At 37.7% G+C, this 19,655-nt stretch overlaps 1 protein-coding gene across 1 annotated transcript in view; it reads left to right on the top strand.

Annotated features, from left to right (window-relative positions):
* LOC136883036 (zinc finger protein 385B) overlaps nucleotides 1-19,655 on the top strand; it is a 243,694-nt gene that overhangs the window by 135,658 nt on the left and 88,381 nt on the right. The window contains exon 5 of the mRNA XM_068229777.1: nucleotides 13,459-13,597. Coding sequence (XP_068085878.1) covers nucleotides 13,459-13,597 — 139 coding nt within the window. The remainder of the gene's footprint in view (nucleotides 1-13,458; nucleotides 13,598-19,655) is intronic.

The following is a 19,655-nucleotide window of genomic DNA, read 5'->3' as shown; positions in this document are numbered from 1 at the left end:
ATAATTCTACAAATACATTCCAAGTTATGAGCTATAAGTTCACTGGTATACATAGGTTATTCGTAGCAGTGTAAATTCAAATTACAAATCAACTGTACATCTAGTTACCAATGCAGTAGTACAATGCAATTTACAGGTTATCCAAAATCTAGCATACCTAAAGTGATACAGAACTATCAGAGGTAAACCCCAAGGGAAATACTATTAAACTACAATATACATATTTTAGTGAAACAAAACGGGAATGCCTCGGAAACGAAAAGGTAAGTCCAGCTGAAAAACTAAGGCGTCATAAGTAACTAATTTGGTGAATCTAGGCGAGGTTAGGGCAGACTCCTGTATGAAAAGCAAATCGGAACATTACGGAAATTTTAGCAGGAACGGAATTCAAGAGTGCTTACCCGAGGAGTGTGCCATCCCGGAAACCGGGGGACGTCAACCAGATAGGCTGCTCGCAGACAGATAAACCGAGACCGACAATTCAGGATACAGAATTGATTCGAACACTGCCTCGCTCACTATATATAGGAATTACTGGCCTTGGAGGCAACCAATCAGCGTGCACGTGTTCCCTATCGCCACCTAGACTCACCAATCACAACCTTACTTTCGATCGCGAACTTTGACTAACATTCTAGAATACGCAGGATCGCGAAAGTCGTATTTTTCCAGAATAGACAGAACACACTTTCTAGAACACATACCAACAAAGTAACACACCCTGTACAAAAGTTATGTAACTTTCTGGATCTTTCCAGGAACTATAGACAGAATTCTACTATTTACAAATGCCTATGTTACAACATTATACAGTACAGATTAGGTCAATAAAAATAAAACATCATATTGTATTTTACAAACAAAGACTTAAAAAAAAAATACATTCCACTCACATTACATATTTCACTTGTAACAACAAGAAGAAAGGTATAATATAAACACCACTCTTTTAGAAAATAAACTTCTGATTAGTGCATACCACTAGTTGTCAGGAGCCTTCTAAGGAGATTCAAGTATGAAGTTTGACCCAGGATTGGCCTGCCACCTCCCTGTTTTACAGTCATCACAAGAATATGAAGTCCCACACTCGCTCGTATGGTAGTTGATCAATGTTAGCATTACAGCACATAATTTGTAGTAAGTACACCAATTAGGATGCGACACCCAAACAAAGAAGTCCACAGCTCATTACGCTATACAACCTGTCACAATAAAGCTTGATGAATAGTCCTGTACTATCAATATAGATGAAATCTGTTTGGCATATATTGTTTAAGACCTTTTACTTGTATATATATCTATGTATATAGTTTGTTTCTTTTAAATGTAGTGTTATTCTATTGTACTTCTGATTCGAATGAAGAAAGAATCAACATAGATGAACAATGCATGACAGTGACCTTACTGTCCTTCGAAATAGTCCCCTCTCATAACTATGCACTGCTGAGGTCGGCGATACATGTCCTGGAAACTTTGCAAGAAGGCTTCCTTTGGGATGGTGTTCAAAAGCCTCGTCACGTTTCCTTGGATGTTATGAATATCGTCAAATCTCTTTCCTTTCAAAGCGAGTTTGATGCGTGACTTTTCGGCTCTGACCTTTTTCCGATGAGGTGATCCCGGAGAACGCCATTCCATGCTTTGTAGTTTCGTTTCAGGGTTGAACCTGAGACACCAGGTTTCATGCTCAGTGACAATACACTTCAAGAAATTTGGCGTCGCATCCGCCGTTTTGACAAAATCCTGTGAAGCCTCTAAACGTGCCTGCTTCTGATCGTCCGTCAAGTGATGTGGCACAAGACAAGAACACGTTTTCCTCTTCTGTAAGTTCTGGGTAACGATTTGTCGCACGGATTCACAGTTAATCTGCAGTTCATCCACTATCATGCGCACAGTTAATCGTTGATCATTCGTGATTAATGTCCTCACCTTCTCAATGTTTTCGTCACTGATGGTGGTCACTGGTCTCCTGCTACGGGGGTTGTCAGAAACACTTTCCCGGTCTCCTCGAAAATGGGCGAACCACTCGTACACACACTTCAAGGACAGTGCTTGATCTTCATAAACAGGTACCAGCATCACATGCGTTTCTTTCGGTGTGTTACCAAGCTTAAAACAAAACTGTACATTGATCTTTTGTTCATTCATGTTCTTGTTCACAGTTCAGAACCAACGCACTAAACACGCACTGTGTCAAACAGGTGTTACACAGCACACACACAATGCTCAACTGAACAACGTAGGGAGCACGTGGCCAAAACCTGCTGCTATGCAGGTGTAGCATTGTGTGTTGCCAGTGTTGCCGGATCAACCGTTCTGACTTCATTCACCAAACTTTATTGTCACAGGTTGTAAGTGTCAGAAGTGACACTTGGTGCTACTGAATTACATCATAATAATAACAAAATGTAATGCCACAGTTGGATTCATTGTCTATTGTGTTTGGAGTCTTACTGTATTTTGTGTATGACAAGTTGTCATTATTTTTGCTGAGTGTGATATCTAAGAAAATTAACAAGATAATTTCTTGTTCCATTGTGAATTTGATTGACCTGTGTGTTTGTGACATCATCATAGAGGGATATTACATAAATTACAAATCTGCTTCTTTAGAGAGGTCATTAGTCAAGAATTTGTTTAGAATGTTAATTAGGATTGAGTGAGTTGATTGCACAGCTGTGAGCTTGCATTCGGGAGATGGTGGGTTTGAATCCCACCATCGACAGTCCTTAAGATGGTTTTCTGTTGTTTCCCGCCTAGCAAATGTTGGGACTGTACTTCAGTTAAGGCCATGGCCCCTCGTTACTTTCCCAATCCTAGCTTTCTCATCCTTCCTTTGCCAAAACATTTGAAGTGTGAGTGCAACATTAAAAACCATTAGCTAAGTTATTTAGGAATATGTTTTTTATTATTCCAGATAATGGTGAGCCCATGAGTTGAGAACAGATTTTGTTGTTGAATTGTTGAGTTGTTCTTGTAAGGTTAATAATTTTATTTCTTTTAGTGAATTATTTTCTTTAAGATGTTCTTCTATAATTTTAATTGATTCTTCTATTTGTATATTAGCGTGTTGGTAATTTAAGAAGATATCATTGTTGTTCTTTCTTTTGTTTATTTTATGTGGTTCTTTACTTAGTTCTAGGCTGTTTTTAATTGACCTGTCCTCTTTATTGACTTTTTTCTTTTAGCATTTGGTGGACTATTTTGCTTACATTTTAGCTTCATTCTATTCATTTTCATGCATTCATTTTCTACTACACATAAAGACAAATAGCCTATAACTACATATTACATCTCTCTCGACTGAACAGAGTCACGAACCCCTTCTGTCTTTCCGTAGCTCCTCTTTTTATAGTTTTATGTTAGCAAGCTATGAACAAGGCCGGACCTGAAATCAGTCCGGGCACTGACCTTGGATTTAACAGATGTGCAGAAGCAGAGTTTTATAAATACTGAAAACTATTTCAGATCTCTTAAAGCGTCAATAACTGTCTTCATTGTTCATATAATTTGTCACAGTTGTTCATAATATCACCCATTCTCATTACTGACAAGTTTATGCAACATTGTACATGTACAGTTGAGACTGTAACTGAGTTGTGCATAATTCTGTTCATAAATTTCAGTCCCAGCAAAATATAAGTTAAAAACGTGTTAATTAAACCTCATTTGTATGTACGCCATTGATACATAATTTGATGTTATACATGTTCATTTTCATTAAATGTCATTTATTTGTATGTAACAAAGTTAAAATTATGTCTCCATCATATGCATTTCCTCCCATCAAAACATAGGCGAGTTAGAAATATGATACATTAGAGTCAGCATTGTTGGCAAAGGTGACCATGCGACATAAAGCTAACGTAGGACATGCTTCCGTTTTAACTGTAAGCATGTTGTTTAAATAAGACATTGCTGTTAGTCAGTCATGGAGAAGAGAAAGAGGACAAGAAAGTAAAATTTATATGAGAAGTTGACTAAAATTGAAATAGCTGGCAATTTAGGAATTTCGTATACCTCACTTTGCACAGTCATAGTAAAAGAAACTCTATTTAAGATGTTTTAAATAAAGTGTGCAAAGTCAATTATGTTGATTAATAATGTTGCAAATCTGATATATTAAAGGATTTTGGAAAAAACAACTCCAGAGACTTATACAAAGGTCTAAAACAACAGACGACCCAGTTCACACCCCAAACTTTACACTTCCAGAGAACAGACGGATCATTGTGCATGACTGCATCAAGACCCTAGCTGATTATTTCCAAGGACTTTTGAATGCTGAAGAACTTGCGCAGCGCCTCCCAGTTAGAGAACCAGCTATCCCAGACACCAAAGACATCCCTCCTCCCACCTATGAAGAAGTAAGAGAGACCATTCAACTTCTCAAGAACAACAAAGCTCCTGGAGAAGACGGAATAGTGGCAGAAATGTTGAAACAAGCTGGTGAGCAAACATTCAGGCACATACACAAAGTAATCCTGGACATATGGGCTAAGGAAAGGCTCCAGATGATTGGACATCAGCTGTTATCCATCCAATCCACAAGAAGGGAAGCAAAACAGATCCCAGCAACTATAGAGGAATATCACTTCTTTCAGTATCGTATAAAGTCTTTTCCAAGATTCTGGAACAGCACATAACAAGACAACTGGATAAAGAATTAGGAGAATATCAAGCAGGGTTCAGAACTGCAAGGTCTTGTGCTGAACAGATACAAAATCTGAAGACCATCCTTCAATATAGCAAGAAAAGATGCCGACAGTGGGTAGCTATCTTTGTCGACTTCCAGAAGGCATACGACTCTGTGGATAGGATCACACTCTTCAACACCTTAAGAGAACTGGGACTAAACGAAAAAATTAATAGGTTGGTGCAAGCCACCCTGCACAACACCACTTCCAAAGTTAAGTTTAGAGGTCAATTATCAGAGAGCTTCACAATCAAAACAGGGGTGAGGCAAGGAGATGGTATCTCATGCATATTATTTAACTGTGTCCTGGAAAAGATCATAAGAGAATGGACCAGGTCATTACCTGAGAACACCGGATTAAGAATGGGGTTTAAATCAGACAACCTGAGGATTCCATGCCTGGCCTTTGCTGATGACCTTACTTTATTAGCAAACGACATGCATGAGGCCACTATGCAGCTTCAAACACTGCACTCTATTGCAGCTAAAGCGGGCCTCATGATCAACATTGGAAAGACCGAGTTTATGGCCAACATCAAAGATGCCCCTACAACAATGGGAGTCAGTGATACAAAACACATCAAGAGAGCTAAAAATGTGAAGTACCTCGAAGAGTGGGTATCGGAGGACCTAAGTGAAACGATGGCTCTTGAACAAAGGAGAATCAAATTAGACAAGGCCTATCATGCCTGCAGAAAACTGTATGCCTCAAAGCATTTATCAAAGAATGTAAAACTGAGACACTATAATGCAGTACTCAGACCATCAGTCCTCTATGCAGCAGAATGCCTATCCCTAACTAAAAGAACCCCACTGAGAGCCCTGGAAGTGCAAGAACGGAAATTCCTGAGAAGAATAATAGGGCCAAGGATCCTACCAGATGGAAGGCGATGGTACAAACCCAACAATGAGCTCTACCAGCATCAAGAAAAACTCATAGATGTCATCAGGAGAAAACGTCTGACTTTCTATGGACACCTATACAGAATGGATCCTAATAGATTATCCCATAAGATCTTCAAGGTTGCTAAGAAAGGCAAAGCTACTGGATTGCCCTGGACCAAACAAGTGGACAAAGATCTTGCAGAGCTTAATATTAATCAAGCCGCCATTAGTGACAGAAATGCATACCGTTTAATGGTCAAAACTAAACCTTTCCTAACATCCCTTACATCAGCTAGCCACAAAGGAGCCGGGAATTGGTCAGAGGAGCGCAGGAAAGAATTCAGCGAGAAAATGAAGGAATACTGGGCCAACAGGAAGGCTCAAGAGGCCACTAAGAACACAATCCAGTATGCTAAAAGGGGCAGACGAAGACAAAAACACAGCTAGAACACAAGCACCGTGGTCCACAGATGGCCTAAACACAAAGAAAAAAAAAAGAATCATCGGTACAAATCAAGTTGTTAACTTGTATCTCTGAAAAAAACTGACTTTCATTTTAGGCCTATTCCTGATTATATCTGATTTGTAAGTAATCCTTAGTTACGGTATATGATGATGAGGTTCAGCTGTATACGCATGTTTAAAAGTGATTTGATAAGAATTGCAGAACAAAACTTGTCATTTTGTTATTATATTTTGTGCTTCAATAGGCTGGAAAATTAAAAGATGTTTCTATAGGGGACAAGGTAAGAGAACATGTTCAGTGAGAAAACGTTCTATTGAATACCCGAATATAAACTTCCAACAGGGATATGGAAACACTTGATAGGTTTTTTCCAACACTAATGTATTGATTAATAATTTTAACCATAATGGTGAATTCAACTATCTCGTGCCCATATTAACTTAAAATTAATCATATGTTCATTTATTTAAACACCTTGTTTTGGCTTGTTAATACTATTTACAATTTTTGTTGTTATTAAAAGCCGTACATGTTTCAAGAAACTTAAAGTGTTCTCTTCTTCAGTGGTGTAAAATTACCGAACATACTCTTGGACTTCTTAACATCAATATAGTCCCAAACTCTTAACTTGACACATTAAAATAATTTTAATCATCTATAATAACTACTGAAATGTTTTGGTTAAATGATTTATAAACATTGAATGTATCACCTCATAAAATACAAACATCAATTCTAATCATTAACAATACAAAACATATAATGAAAAATTTGTTAAAGAGTCTGTATCTCTATAAATATGTTAATTGTTAGCAGCTCTTACTGTCTCCACCACTTCATTTATTCATTTTCCTTCATGGCCCTTCTCGATCTTTTTTTGGTTGTAGCTGCTTGTCAAATACAACGTGACCTTGACCCCTCTTGACATGGATCAGTTGTTAGCCAGAAAGACCAAACTTGCCATCCAAATCAAAACAAGACTTTTTTTAGCATTTTGCGTTGTGTATGTGCGGGCACTGTGAAAGCTGTATCTACTGTTTCTAAAGATGAGAGGAGAGTGTTAAAAGGTGTGAAAAACATGAGAAAACATATATGAAAACCCTTTTCCACTGGGGCTTACTAAATGACAATGTACTGAAAGCTGTGAAAAATTCCAGACAACAAATATGACAGAATTAGCTCTGGGGCCCATTACAGGTCGTACTTTAGTTGAAGCCTTATGCAGGGTGACTCGCCTGAAATTAGCTCTGGGGCCCATTGCAGGTCGTACTTTAGTTGAAGCCTTACACAGGGTGACTCACCTGAAATTAGCTCTGGGGCCCATTGCAGGTTGTACTTTAGTTGAAGCCTTATGCAGGGTGACTCGCCTGAAATTAGCTCTGGGGCCCATTGCAGGTCGTACTTTAGTTGAAGCCTTACACAGGGTGACACCTGAAATTTGCACCCGAAAATTTCTGCAGTGGAAGGTGCTACTGAGTGCTGAACGGTAACCGAGCAAGTGGCTGTGGCTTCGAACCCCAGAAGATGCTTTTCCCTGGTTTCCCATTTTCACACCAGGCAAATGCTGGGGGCTGTACGTTAATTAAGGTCACGGCCGCTTCCTTTACCCACCTAGCCCTTTCATATCCCATCGTCGCCATAAGACTTATCTGTGTCGGTGCGACATACAGCCAATTGTAAAAAAAAAGTGCTCTTAATTGTAGCTCATATGCACATTTTAATTATTATTACATTGTGTATTTATTTTAGAAAGTTATGGAACAATGCCTATTGACATTATCAAAATAAAACTAGAGCAAATTAAAATATCAATGGTATTTTTTGCATAATTCTTGAAGGTGTTTATGAGCTGTTTCATGTGTCAGTACTAACTTGAGAAAAATATCAATAAATAAATTCTTTAGATTCTGAAGAAGAAAAGTTGTGTACTAAATGACAACCACCAGCTTCAATACAAGCTTCCAGTGTGCCATGTAAAGATTGATAATCACATTCTACATAGCATTTTGTCAGAAATTTCACCGCAGGCAGCAGTAATATGTTGTTTTATGTCATCCGGTGTAGTATGTCCTTGTAAATAGTATCTTTTAACTTCCCTCAGAAAAACAATTTAAAAGGGTCAAACTTGGTCATCGGGCCAGCCAAAGTGCAGGTCCCCTTCGTCCAATCCAACAATTTGGAAACAGTCGGTGAAGACTAGCTGTAGTACATCGTGCACTGTGTGCTGGACATCCATGTTCCTCACATCTTCTAACATCTGTGAAAGTTGGATTCCTAGCATCTTGAGATGATTTTGAGATTTAAAGATAAAAATTTCATTGTTCCGTATTGAAATTATTATTTAAATAAGAATGTAATTACTACATTTCTTTCTTTTATGTATTGAATTGGTTGAACTTCAATTATTTAATTTTTAATGATTTTGAGAATCGAGTGTTCATTTCCACCCAGCTCCTGATGAAGACAGACATGATTCGGATGGAACTTACGACGATGGAGAACTTGCCTGACTCGTGCCACTGATGTGAGGATCTACAACAGCAGCAGCTAGAGCATCCTTGTTTGCTAGATGTTTCACGTAATCGGTTGAAGAGGTCCGCAAATAATTGTTGAGATGGTTGACATTTATTGAGATATCATTCTGTGTACAGAGCAAAAGAACGAACAGCATTCTTTCGACGTTCTCCATGTGCCATTAACATGTCAGCTTTTTCAGCCTTACTTCTTGAAGTGTGACAAAGTAACTGACAAGGAAGTCACGGTGCAAGGTGTAATACTGTAAAGGAAACAAACTCAAGAACATCATACCAGTTGAATGGAGCAGCTTGTAAACTACGTGTACCATTTACTCTAGTTCTGTTTTGTTAATGTCAACAACAGGCATTGTTCAGTTTAAAAAATGTAACTTTTCAAAATAAATACACATTCTAATAATTATCGAAATCTATGTATGGTCTACAATTATGAGCCCTTGGGTACCCTTTCTTTCTTTCTTTCTTCCTTCCTTTGAAAACAGCGCATCAATAGCACCTTCCATTTCAGAAAGATTTGGGGTGCAAGTTTTTTATTATTCACCCTGTATTTTGGACCAGTGGGTTGTTAAACATTGTTTCCTGGTCATTGTCTTCGACCATGAATTATTCACAGCTTGCAGTCAACCACATGCAAGAGAATAACTCTGGACGCAATTTTGAATGCTACAAAACCGCGACCTACTCGAGCAAGTATCAACATTCACGCCACTACTACGTGCTTAAAGGTGCGGATGCCACTCCACTTCTGGAGAGTTATAATTTTGACTTCATTAGTAAGCATATTCATGACTTTTTTCTTAACCATGACTAGGCTATAATAAGACAAATACGGTGTGCACTGTGACGATATCACGTGACAAATATTTGCTACCCTTCAGTGTGCCACTCAAGGCAGATTAAATTTCTAACTTCTGAATGGAACGGAAAATACAATTACAAACAGGCTCACTGGGTTATTCAGTAATCTCAATGCCAACTAACAAGCAAAATAGAACCTGAGCCTAAGAGCTTGCTCCTTGAAGGTGCTACTTAACTGTGAAGTTCAGGAATTCAAGACCTTTTCCCAACCTGCCTCCTGTAGCAAGGGCTCTTATTTATGTTGGAAATCTCTTTCTTTTCACGAAGGATGACAAAGAACATTTTCAGGGCTAGGAAAAATGTGATCATACTAATCTGTAATAGCAAAAATTTGTGATGTGGTAATGTGGTATTTTTGTGTAGATTTATTACGATGGGAATCGGGATTTCAAATTTATGACTTGCTGAGCAAGAAAATGTGTTATTGAGGAATGCACTAAAGAGATTTCACTGTATGTGTGTGCCAGGTGTCGAAACGCCTCTGGGAGAATTGCAGAATATTTTCCTTACAGCTTTGTAAGAAGCTTAATTTGTGATGTGGGTTGTTGGGGACTGGAATGAAGTTGCCATTCATCCCGGAAGTGTTCAGTAGGATTGAAATCGGGGCTCTGTGCTGGCTAGTCTACTTTTTGAACTTAATTGTCTACAAACTCGCTCAAGAAAAAACACTGCTTTATGGCAAAGGGCATTGTCATTCTAGAAAATTTAGCAAATTGCTTCATGTCACACTGACACAGATAGGTCTTATTGCAATTTTCTGACAGGAAAAGGCTAGGAGATGATGCATCCGCAAAGACGCACAAAGAATGTTGTCAATTGTGTACACTGTCTTATTTATATTTACACTTATCCTATATACACGAATAAACTTCCATCGTGAAACAAAATACTTCTATGAAGAAGTAGAAGAAGGAGAAGACTGGAGACTTCAGCCCTTACATGTCAACCAATTATACCAATGTAACAAATTCACATACTTGACTTCAAATACCCGGCCAACTCCACTTCCACACAACTCTTGTTAAAACAACTCCGATCTACCCTCAAGACTGCCTCTTTATATATGTTGCCTGGCCAGGCTTCTAGAAGTGTGACAAATGTGCAGAGATCAATGAAGGCACAGAAATTCGAACAGTAGACAGTAAGCAGGTTCTGGATATAGAAAGTGAATGGGTGACATACAGGGATGCTGTAGTAGAAACAGCAAGGGAATGCCTAGGAAGAACTGTGTGTAAAGATGGGAAAAGGCGAACATCTTGGTTTAATGATGAAGTGAGAGCAGCTTGTAAACGTAAAAAGAAGGCTTATAAGAAATGGCTCCAAACAAGGGCCGAGGCAGACAGGGATTTGTACATAGATGAAAGAACAGAGCAAAACTAATAGTTGTGGGAAGATTTTGGTAATACCCTGAAAAGGAAGCAGCAGGGAAACCTTTCTGGATAGCAATAAAGAATCTTAGGAAGAGCGGGAAAAACGAAATGAACAGTGTTTTGAGTAATTCAGGTGAACTCATAATAGATCCTAGCTGGAGAGATGGAGGGAATATTTTTAACATCTTCTCATTGTAAAAGGAAATCTTACGGGTTGTGTTGCAAACAGCCAAGCTCATGGGGAGGAGGAAAATGATGTGGGTGAGGAAAATAGAAAGGATGGTAAATAAACTCCATTGTCATAAAGCAGCAGGAATAGATGAAAAATTAGACCTGAAATGGTGATGTATATTGGGAAGGCAGGGATGAAATGGCTTCACAGAGTAGTAAAATTAGCGTGGAGTGTTGGTAAGGTACCTTCAGGTTGGACAAAATCAGTAATTGCACCTATCTATAAGCAAGGGAACAGGAAGGATTGCAACAACTATCGAGGTATCTCATTGATTAGTATACCAGGCAAAGTATTCACTGGCATCTTGGAAGGGAGGGTGTGATCAGTAGTTGAGAGGAAGTTGGATGAAAACCAGTGCGGTTTCAGACCACAGAGGGGCTGTCAGGATCAGATTTTCAGTATGAGCTAGGTAATTGAAAAATGCTACGAGAGGAATAGGTAGTTGTGTTTATGTTTCGTAGACCTAGAGAAAGCATATGACAAGATACCGAGGGAAAAGATGTTCGCCATACTGGGGGACTATGGAGTTAAAGGTAGTTTATTAAAATCAATTAAAGGCATTTATGTTGACAATTGGGCTTCAGTGAGAATTGATGGTAGAATGAGTTCTTGGTTCAGGGTACTTTCAGGGGTTAGACAAGGCTGTAATCTTTCACCTTTGCTGTTCGTAGTTTACATGGATCATTTGCTGAAAGGTATAAAATGGCAGGGAGGGATTCAGTTTGGTGGAAATGTAGTAAGCAGTCTGGCCTACACTGACGACTTGGTCTTGATGGCAGATTGCGCCGAAAGCCTGCAGTGTAATATCTTGCAACTTGAAAATAGGTGCAATGAATATGGTATGAAAATTAGCCGTACTAAGACTAAATTGATGTCAGTAGGTAAGACATTCAACAGAATTGAATTTCAGATTGGTGATACAAAGTTAGAGCAGGTTGATAATTTCAAGTAATTAGGTTGTGTGTTCTCCCAGATAGTGAGATTGAATCAAGGTGTAGTAAAGGTAATGCAGTGAGCTCGCAGTTGCGACCAACAGTATTCTGTAAGAAGGAAGTCAGCTCCTGGATGAAACTATCTTTACATCAGTTTGTTTTCAGACCTTGATTTACGGGAGCGAAAGCTGGGTGGACTCAGAATATTTTATTCATAAGTTAGAAGTAAAAGACATGAAAGTAGCGAGAATGATTGCTGGTACAATCAGGTGGGAACAATGGCAGGATGGTACTCGGAATGAGGAGATAAAGGCTAATTTAGGAATGAACTCGATGGATGAAGCTGTACGCATAAACCGGCTTCGGTGGTGGGGTCATGTGAGGCGAATGGTGGAGGATAGGTTACCCAGGGGAATAATGGACTGTTATGGAGGTAAGAGAAGTACAGGGAGACCAAGACGATGGTTAGACTCGGTTTCTAACGATTTGAAGATAAGAGGTATAGAACTAAATAAGGCCACAACACTAGTTGCAAATCGAGGATTGTGGCGACGTTTAGTAAATTCACAGAGGCTTGCAGACTGAATGCTGAAAGGCATAACGGTCTATTATGATGTATGTATGTACGTGTGTATGTATGTATGTGTGTGTGTATGTATGTATGTATGTATGTATGTATGTATGTATGTATGTATGTATGTATGTATGTATGAGATGAATAATAAAGAAAGTTATTCTGACCAACAGATGAGAGGAGCAACCATTGGTGCATTCCTTGACCTGTTTTTGTACCGTGTGTGTATTACGAGTGCTGTGGATATTGTCTGTAAGGAAATCCCTGCACGAGTCTCCGTATAACATCCACCTCACGCTTCCTTCTTGTCCTTTCCTGAAGCTCTGGTGCCCGGAAGTAACAAATTAACCTCGATTTCTCAAAATGGAAAATTTCGTCTGCTATCCAATTGTGCCATCTTTCTTTACCCCAGTTATCATATCTCCTTATATGTACGTGGAATTGTGAATAGTGATATTGTATAATGTCGTGCAATTTCTTCAATGCTGTTAGTTGGTACACTTTGGCAGGTTTTATTGTGGTTGTCTCTTTCCATTCACTTCACAATAATGTCCTCGACAACAGACATGGTCAAGCTCTCTTGCACTAAACGACATCAAGCCCTGAGCCTCGCAGCAGTGCTCATAGCGTAGCTCTAGTTTACATGCACTTTTGATCAGATTATGAATATTCAAAATGATACCTAGAATGAAGACAAGACCTTAAGACCTTAAGACCAGAGTTTTCTTCATTTGAAGCGGATAACACTGTACTTCAACTAAATAAGTCATTACAAGTTGTCCATTTCATGACCGTATCGATATTTAATCAAGAAGTAAGTGGTTATTTATACTTACTTCTTAAATAAGTCATTGCGTATTTTTGTATGATTTTGCAGACATTCTGAAATTTAAATTTACCTTTGTTTTTTTTAGGTCAAATCTCAAGAAATATTAAAGCAATTGCAGAGCTCTGGCCAAACTTTCACCAGAGATGAGAAGACCAGAATTCTTAAGTGTGAAATCTGTGATGTTGTGGTCAATTCATCTCAGCAGCTCCAGACACATTTAGCTGGTATGATTCTCCTTCTTCTTTTTATTCTTCTGCTTTCCAGTGTATTCTTTCTTTAAATCTGAATCTAAGAGATATATGTCACTCGTTAATGCATATAATTCCTCTTATCCTCCATATTAGACTGTGCCTTTCCCAGTCCTCTGGATATTAGCAATCACTGCTTTTTTTTTATGTATGTATTTATTTTTTATGTAATTCATTTATTCATACATTCTGTTACAGTATTTTAGCTTAATACAATTCTGCACCCTCCCCCTAAGTCAGTTTTGTTCCTTTTCAAATCAAATCAAAATCTCTTTATTTGCAAATGAGGTGTCTACCTTGGTGGCAAATGGTACACTAAAATACATTGTCAAGCACTAAATATTAAATTAACAAGAGAAGAAAATTTTCCTATAATACAATATTATACAATTTACGCTAACAATGTTTTCTATTAAACACACAGCTCATCCTTAATAAATTTATATTTTTTACAAAATTCTACTTATAATATCTCCTGTACTACTTACAAATATAGTCAACTGATATACAGTATGTGGAATTACTTCAAATGATACAATACAACTGGTATAAGATTAATATTTACATTGCATTTATTTATTTACTTTTTTTTTTTTTTTTTTTTTTTTTACCCGTTCTGGATCCTAAGTAGCATAACGACCTGCTGCGTCTTAACCAGAGCCCCTTTTGTCACCACTTTTCAGAGTTCCTGAAGGGCCTTCACAGCTACCGTAGCAGTCCCAGAGCCCTCGAAGTCCCCACTGTACTTCACCCCTACAGGCAGTCCCCTACTTTGGCTGCCCAAACTCCTTAGACCAGGGGATGGAATTAATTTATTCACACACATTTTTTTATTTACAATAACCTGCACTGGTCGAATGCCCTCTAACACTTCATTTATTTTCTCTGTTGCTGTTTATTCTCTTCTTGAATATCTGTACAGATTTTGGAAAAGGATCAAACACTACCCCTGGTAAACTGTTTCACTCCTTCACACCCTTCCCAATGAATGAAAATTTACCCCAATCGCTTCTGCTAAAATTCCTTCTAATTTTATATTTGTGGTCAGTCCTGCCGATATAATTATTTTCCAACTGAAGCCTCTCACGGATATCTCCCCATATGCTTCTTCTCCTGTATAGGCTCTATATAATCCTATAAGTCTAGTTTTCTCCCTTCTCTTACTTAAAGTTTCCCACCCAAGTTCCTTTAACATTTCTGATACACTACTCTTTCTCCTGAAATCCCCTGTTACAAATCTTGCTGCTTTCCTCTGCACACCATCTATTTCTTTTATTAGGTATTCTTGGTGAGGATCCAAACACTGTTTGCATATTCCAATAATGGACGAACCATACTCAAGTAACCTTTTTCTTTTAATTCTTTGTTGCATCCTTTAAGTAGCCTCATTATGACATGTAACGATCTGTATGCTTTCCCAACAATGTCATCAACATGACCCTTCCAGTGCAAATTACTTTCAAATCTCACACCTAAGTATTTGCACTTGCCATCTTTTGGGATAACTACCTCATCCAAGTATATTCAAATTCAGTTTTAAAGCTCCTGTTTGTAAAAGTTGTAACAGTTGATTTGCCTCCATTAACCTTCATATTATTTTGTTGAAACACAATGAGATTTTTAAAAGACCTTTCATTCACCTTTTATTTCATATTGGAAAAGCTTTGCCATTATTTTTGCCTTTGTTTAATCATTTTGAAAATGTCCCTAATAATAAATAAACTAAATCATTCAGCATATTCACATCACAGTTGTATTGTTATAAAGTATTTTACTAAAAGTATATCACGACTCTTGAACATTAACAGGTCTGTATACTGCATAGCTAGAACATAGAAAGACGTTCAGAACTAATTTTTTCAATTTAGTTTTGCAATTTACCTCATTAAAAATGAAGTATTATATTAATTATTAATATATATATAATTCGCTGGGGCCATCAAGGACCACGTTAAGTCTTGTTGCATTTGACACTGAACTTGGCCTTCTTTAGAGCCCAAATTTCCCTCATTCTTTGTGAGTGGGCCTGCTTACGCTCCTCTGTCCAAGGGGCACCGTGTCTTCTCTTCGGTTGCTCGTCTCGGTTTAGCCCGTTCGTCAATATTTTCTTGCGGAAGAGATCTCTGTTAAGGGTGTCTTCAGCTGAGATATGTAGCATTTGCAGGTCTTCTTTGGTATTTCTAAACCAGGGAATTGTGGTTTAGGGGTTTGAATAAAAAAAGTGAGAGATTTCTTTAGTTAACTTTCTTCCGTCCATTCTTTTCAGATGACTGTAAAATCGTGCCCGTCTTTTTCTGATTGTGTCGGTAATTTTCTCTATTTTGCTGTAGACTTCCTTGTTGGATCTCTTTTGATGGATTCCATTTCTGTACTTTGATCCCAAGATTCCTCTCACAATTTTGCGTTCTCTTTTCTCCAGTTCTTCAAGGAGTCCTTTGTTGGCATTTAGAGACAGGGTTTCGGCTGCATATAGAACTACTGGCTTCAGAACTGTTTCATAGTGACGTATCTTGGTGTTTTGAGAAAGGCATTTTATGTTGTAGATTGTGCGGGATGTTTGGTAGGGTATTTCCAGTTTGCGTACTCGCTCCTGAAGTGCTTCTTTGTCCAGTCCATTTTTCATGATCATCTCACCCAGGTATTTGAATTTGTCTACTCGGGTGATGTCCCTGTATTTTGTATGGAGTTTTGGTGGAGCCTCTTTGATGTTAGTCATTACTTCTGTTTTCTCAAACGATATCTGCAAACCAGTTTGTTCGGCAATTTCCTTTGTTTCTTTGTTTCTTTCTTTCTTTCTTTCTTTCTTTCTTTATTTATTTATTTATTTATTTATTTATACTCAGCAGCTTCCCATACGTAGCATATAACTTCTTAGCGTGCCTGTACGCCTCGGACGTTGGCAATCAACATGGCTATTCTGGCTTTATTCATTGCAATTCGGAACAGTTCTGCAGATGTTTTGTTGAACTTATTTATAATATTTTATTCGTTTACGTAAAATGACTAAGATATGTTCCAAGTTACTGAGAAGTAATTTAAAAGTGACTTTTAAGTTAAATCAACTTTAAAGAGCTACCACAAAATGACATGTACCCTGTAGGATAAGCTAATAATGAATTTCAATGTAATGACAAACTCCAGTCTTCGTTCTGTTATCAGTAGAGCCCGGGTTTCCATGCAAATGCATGTTTTTAAATAAACTGGTTACACTTCTCAAACTTTGGAAATATTCGTTTTATGACTTAATGATTCTAAATAACCGTTGTTTTTTCCTGCATGTTTTTATGTTTTGGCCTTTTTAGGACAAAATTCATGCATGATGCATATTTTGAAGATTTTGTATTTAATAGGAAATATTTGGATGTTTATATTGCATAATATGACTTTTCTTCTGACTTTTGGCGCGTATATAATGTTACGTTGCATGATAGTCCCTTTTATGAATGTTGGTGTGCAGAATTTGGGACCACTTTTCCAGGTTATGTCTCTTATTGACAGACGGAGAGAACGTATTCCTGACATCCTATTTGACAACCAAAGTTAGTACATACGGTAGGAGTCCTATAAACGAATTAACCAAGCACTTTCTTATCTATTGCATGAGTAAGCATTGACATAAGCCGGAAGGCCCCACATCGATCACTGTTATTGTGAGAAATAAGGTGTCCCAGTTATAAATTGCTATAAATTGAACTGTAAATTGTGCCGTACTAAATACCACTCAGTTTTTTGTGTATATTAGGCGAACAAAACAAAACTTTCATCACACTTCTGTCTCGCTGCATTACTGAGATAGCACCTTACAAACCTTAGTTTTGCACTGAACCCTCTTCCGTTGTTATCCTGGAATTTCGTACCCAGAACTGTCACTCGTCACACATCTTTGTTATCGCAGCTTCAGTCATTAGTAGTTATTGTATTGAAGACATCATCATCTGCACTCACTGCATGGAGAAGTAGCTGCGGCAGGTAGAGAGGTGAACGAAGTGATCCGTTCACATCCTGATTTTGAGTTCGTCAAGGTTATAAAATCTTGATTAATAAATTTCATGATGTTCCGTATTGATATCTATAGTATGTCATTAGTACTAAATTAGTATTGATAAGGTGGATCTCTTTCTTTCTATGACAAGGTTATAAGAGACGTATTGTGGTGAAAATGCAAAAACGTACAATTTGACCTCACTATGACTCAAAATGTCTTCATTTACTTATGCAACTGTCACTTCTTATAGAAAGGTCTGTGCTTAAGAAACTGCTGACAGATAAACGGATGAGCTTAAATCAAGACAATTTGGAGAAATTAGTTTTCGTTGGTTTCGGGAGGAACTGAATTTTGATAGTGCATATTTTCCAGTTTATTGTGCATGTTGTGTCTTATGATAATGCATGGAAATCCGGGCTATAGTTATCAGAAATATTTGTGCTATTATATTTTCATTGAAATACGGTAAATGAACCAATTTCAATTACAGGAAACAAACACAAACAGAAAGCTCTTAAGAAAGCTGCCGGTGTTACTACAGTGAAGAACCCAGCTGTTACATCCACACCAGCAGTAAATACTACCATTTCTCCTCATACTCCCAATACTCCAGAAAATAAAGGCAAGTTCTGTGGCATATTTCTATATTTTAATGTAAATATTTCAGTGGATGATATGCTTATTCAACTTGCAGTTAATATGGAATATGTACTGAGATTTGATAGAAATTTTATTGATTATTGCCTAGTTTATGAATTTTCAGAGAAGTTAAATTGTTGGAAGAAAAACACAATTTTTAAAATGTTGTGCTTTTACCTAAAAGCAGACTTTGTGTGTTGGACTCCACTTGAATCTAAAGAATTCTTTCTAAGCTCTTCCATTCAGTCTTTCCCAGCTGTCCTCAGTGGCACAGTTCGTTAGTCATCCTTTTGTTCCCAAGATAGAGGGTTCGGTCGCAACTGAGGTCATTTGGTATTTGGGATTGTTCAAATGCAACAACTCCAGCGGGATAACATTCTGACAATTCGATCTCTCTTCAACTCTGTAGCAACCTACAGCATGATAAAACATGTTGTATTATAATTTTTTTATCTGACCTCCATTGATTGACCTTTTTTCTCTTGCAACCCATGTAATATTTGGTTTGCAAAATGTCATGCCTTTCATGACCCTGACCCTTACCTTTTGTTTTAGCTGAAACCCTCTTTCTTTCTTCAAGGGGTTAGACTCTGTTAGTTTATGTCAAGAAATGCTGATATTCCTGTTGTTGTTTTTGTTTTTCCCTCTTTAAACAACCACCACCATCTCTTCTCATTAAAGGCTGTGTTGTATTCAGTAGATACCATATACAGTAAGACATTTCTGCAGGCGACAACAAAAATTAACGTGTTAAGCGAGAAAACGTACTACTGAATATACAAATAAAAACATTCCAACAGGGATATCAAATCAAAATCAAAATCTCTTTATTTGCAAATGAGGTGTCTACCTCGGTGGCATATGGTACACTAAAATACATTATTGTCAAGTACTAAATATTAAATTAACAAGAGAAGAAATTTTTTTTTCTAGAATACAATAATATACAATTTATGCTAACAATTTTTTCTATTAAACAAACAGATCATCCTTAATAAATTTATATTGTTTACAAAATTCTACTTATAATATCTCCTATACTTACAAACATAGTCAACTCATATACAGTATGTGGAATTACTTCAAATAATACTATGCAACTGGTATAGGATTAATCTTTTTTTACTCATTTTGGAACCTAAGTATCATAACGACCTGCTGCGTCTTAACCAGAGCCCCCTTTTGCCACCACTTTTCAGAGTTCCTGAAGAGCCTTCACAGCTACCATAGCGGTTCCAGGGCCCTCGAAGTCCCCACTGTACTTCACCCCTACAGGCAGTCCCCTACTTTGGCTGTCCAAACTCCTTAGACTAGGGGATGGAATTAATTTATTCACACACAATGTTTTATTTACAGTAGCCTGCACTGGTCGAATGCCCTCTAACATTTCATTTATTTTCTCTGTTGCTG

The sequence above is a fragment of the Anabrus simplex genome, chromosome 1 (genome assembly GCF_040414725.1).
Source record: "Anabrus simplex isolate iqAnaSimp1 chromosome 1, ASM4041472v1, whole genome shotgun sequence".
NCBI lineage: Eukaryota > Metazoa > Arthropoda > Insecta > Orthoptera > Tettigoniidae > Anabrus > Anabrus simplex.
This window is presented reverse-complemented; position numbering and strand designations above follow the sequence as displayed.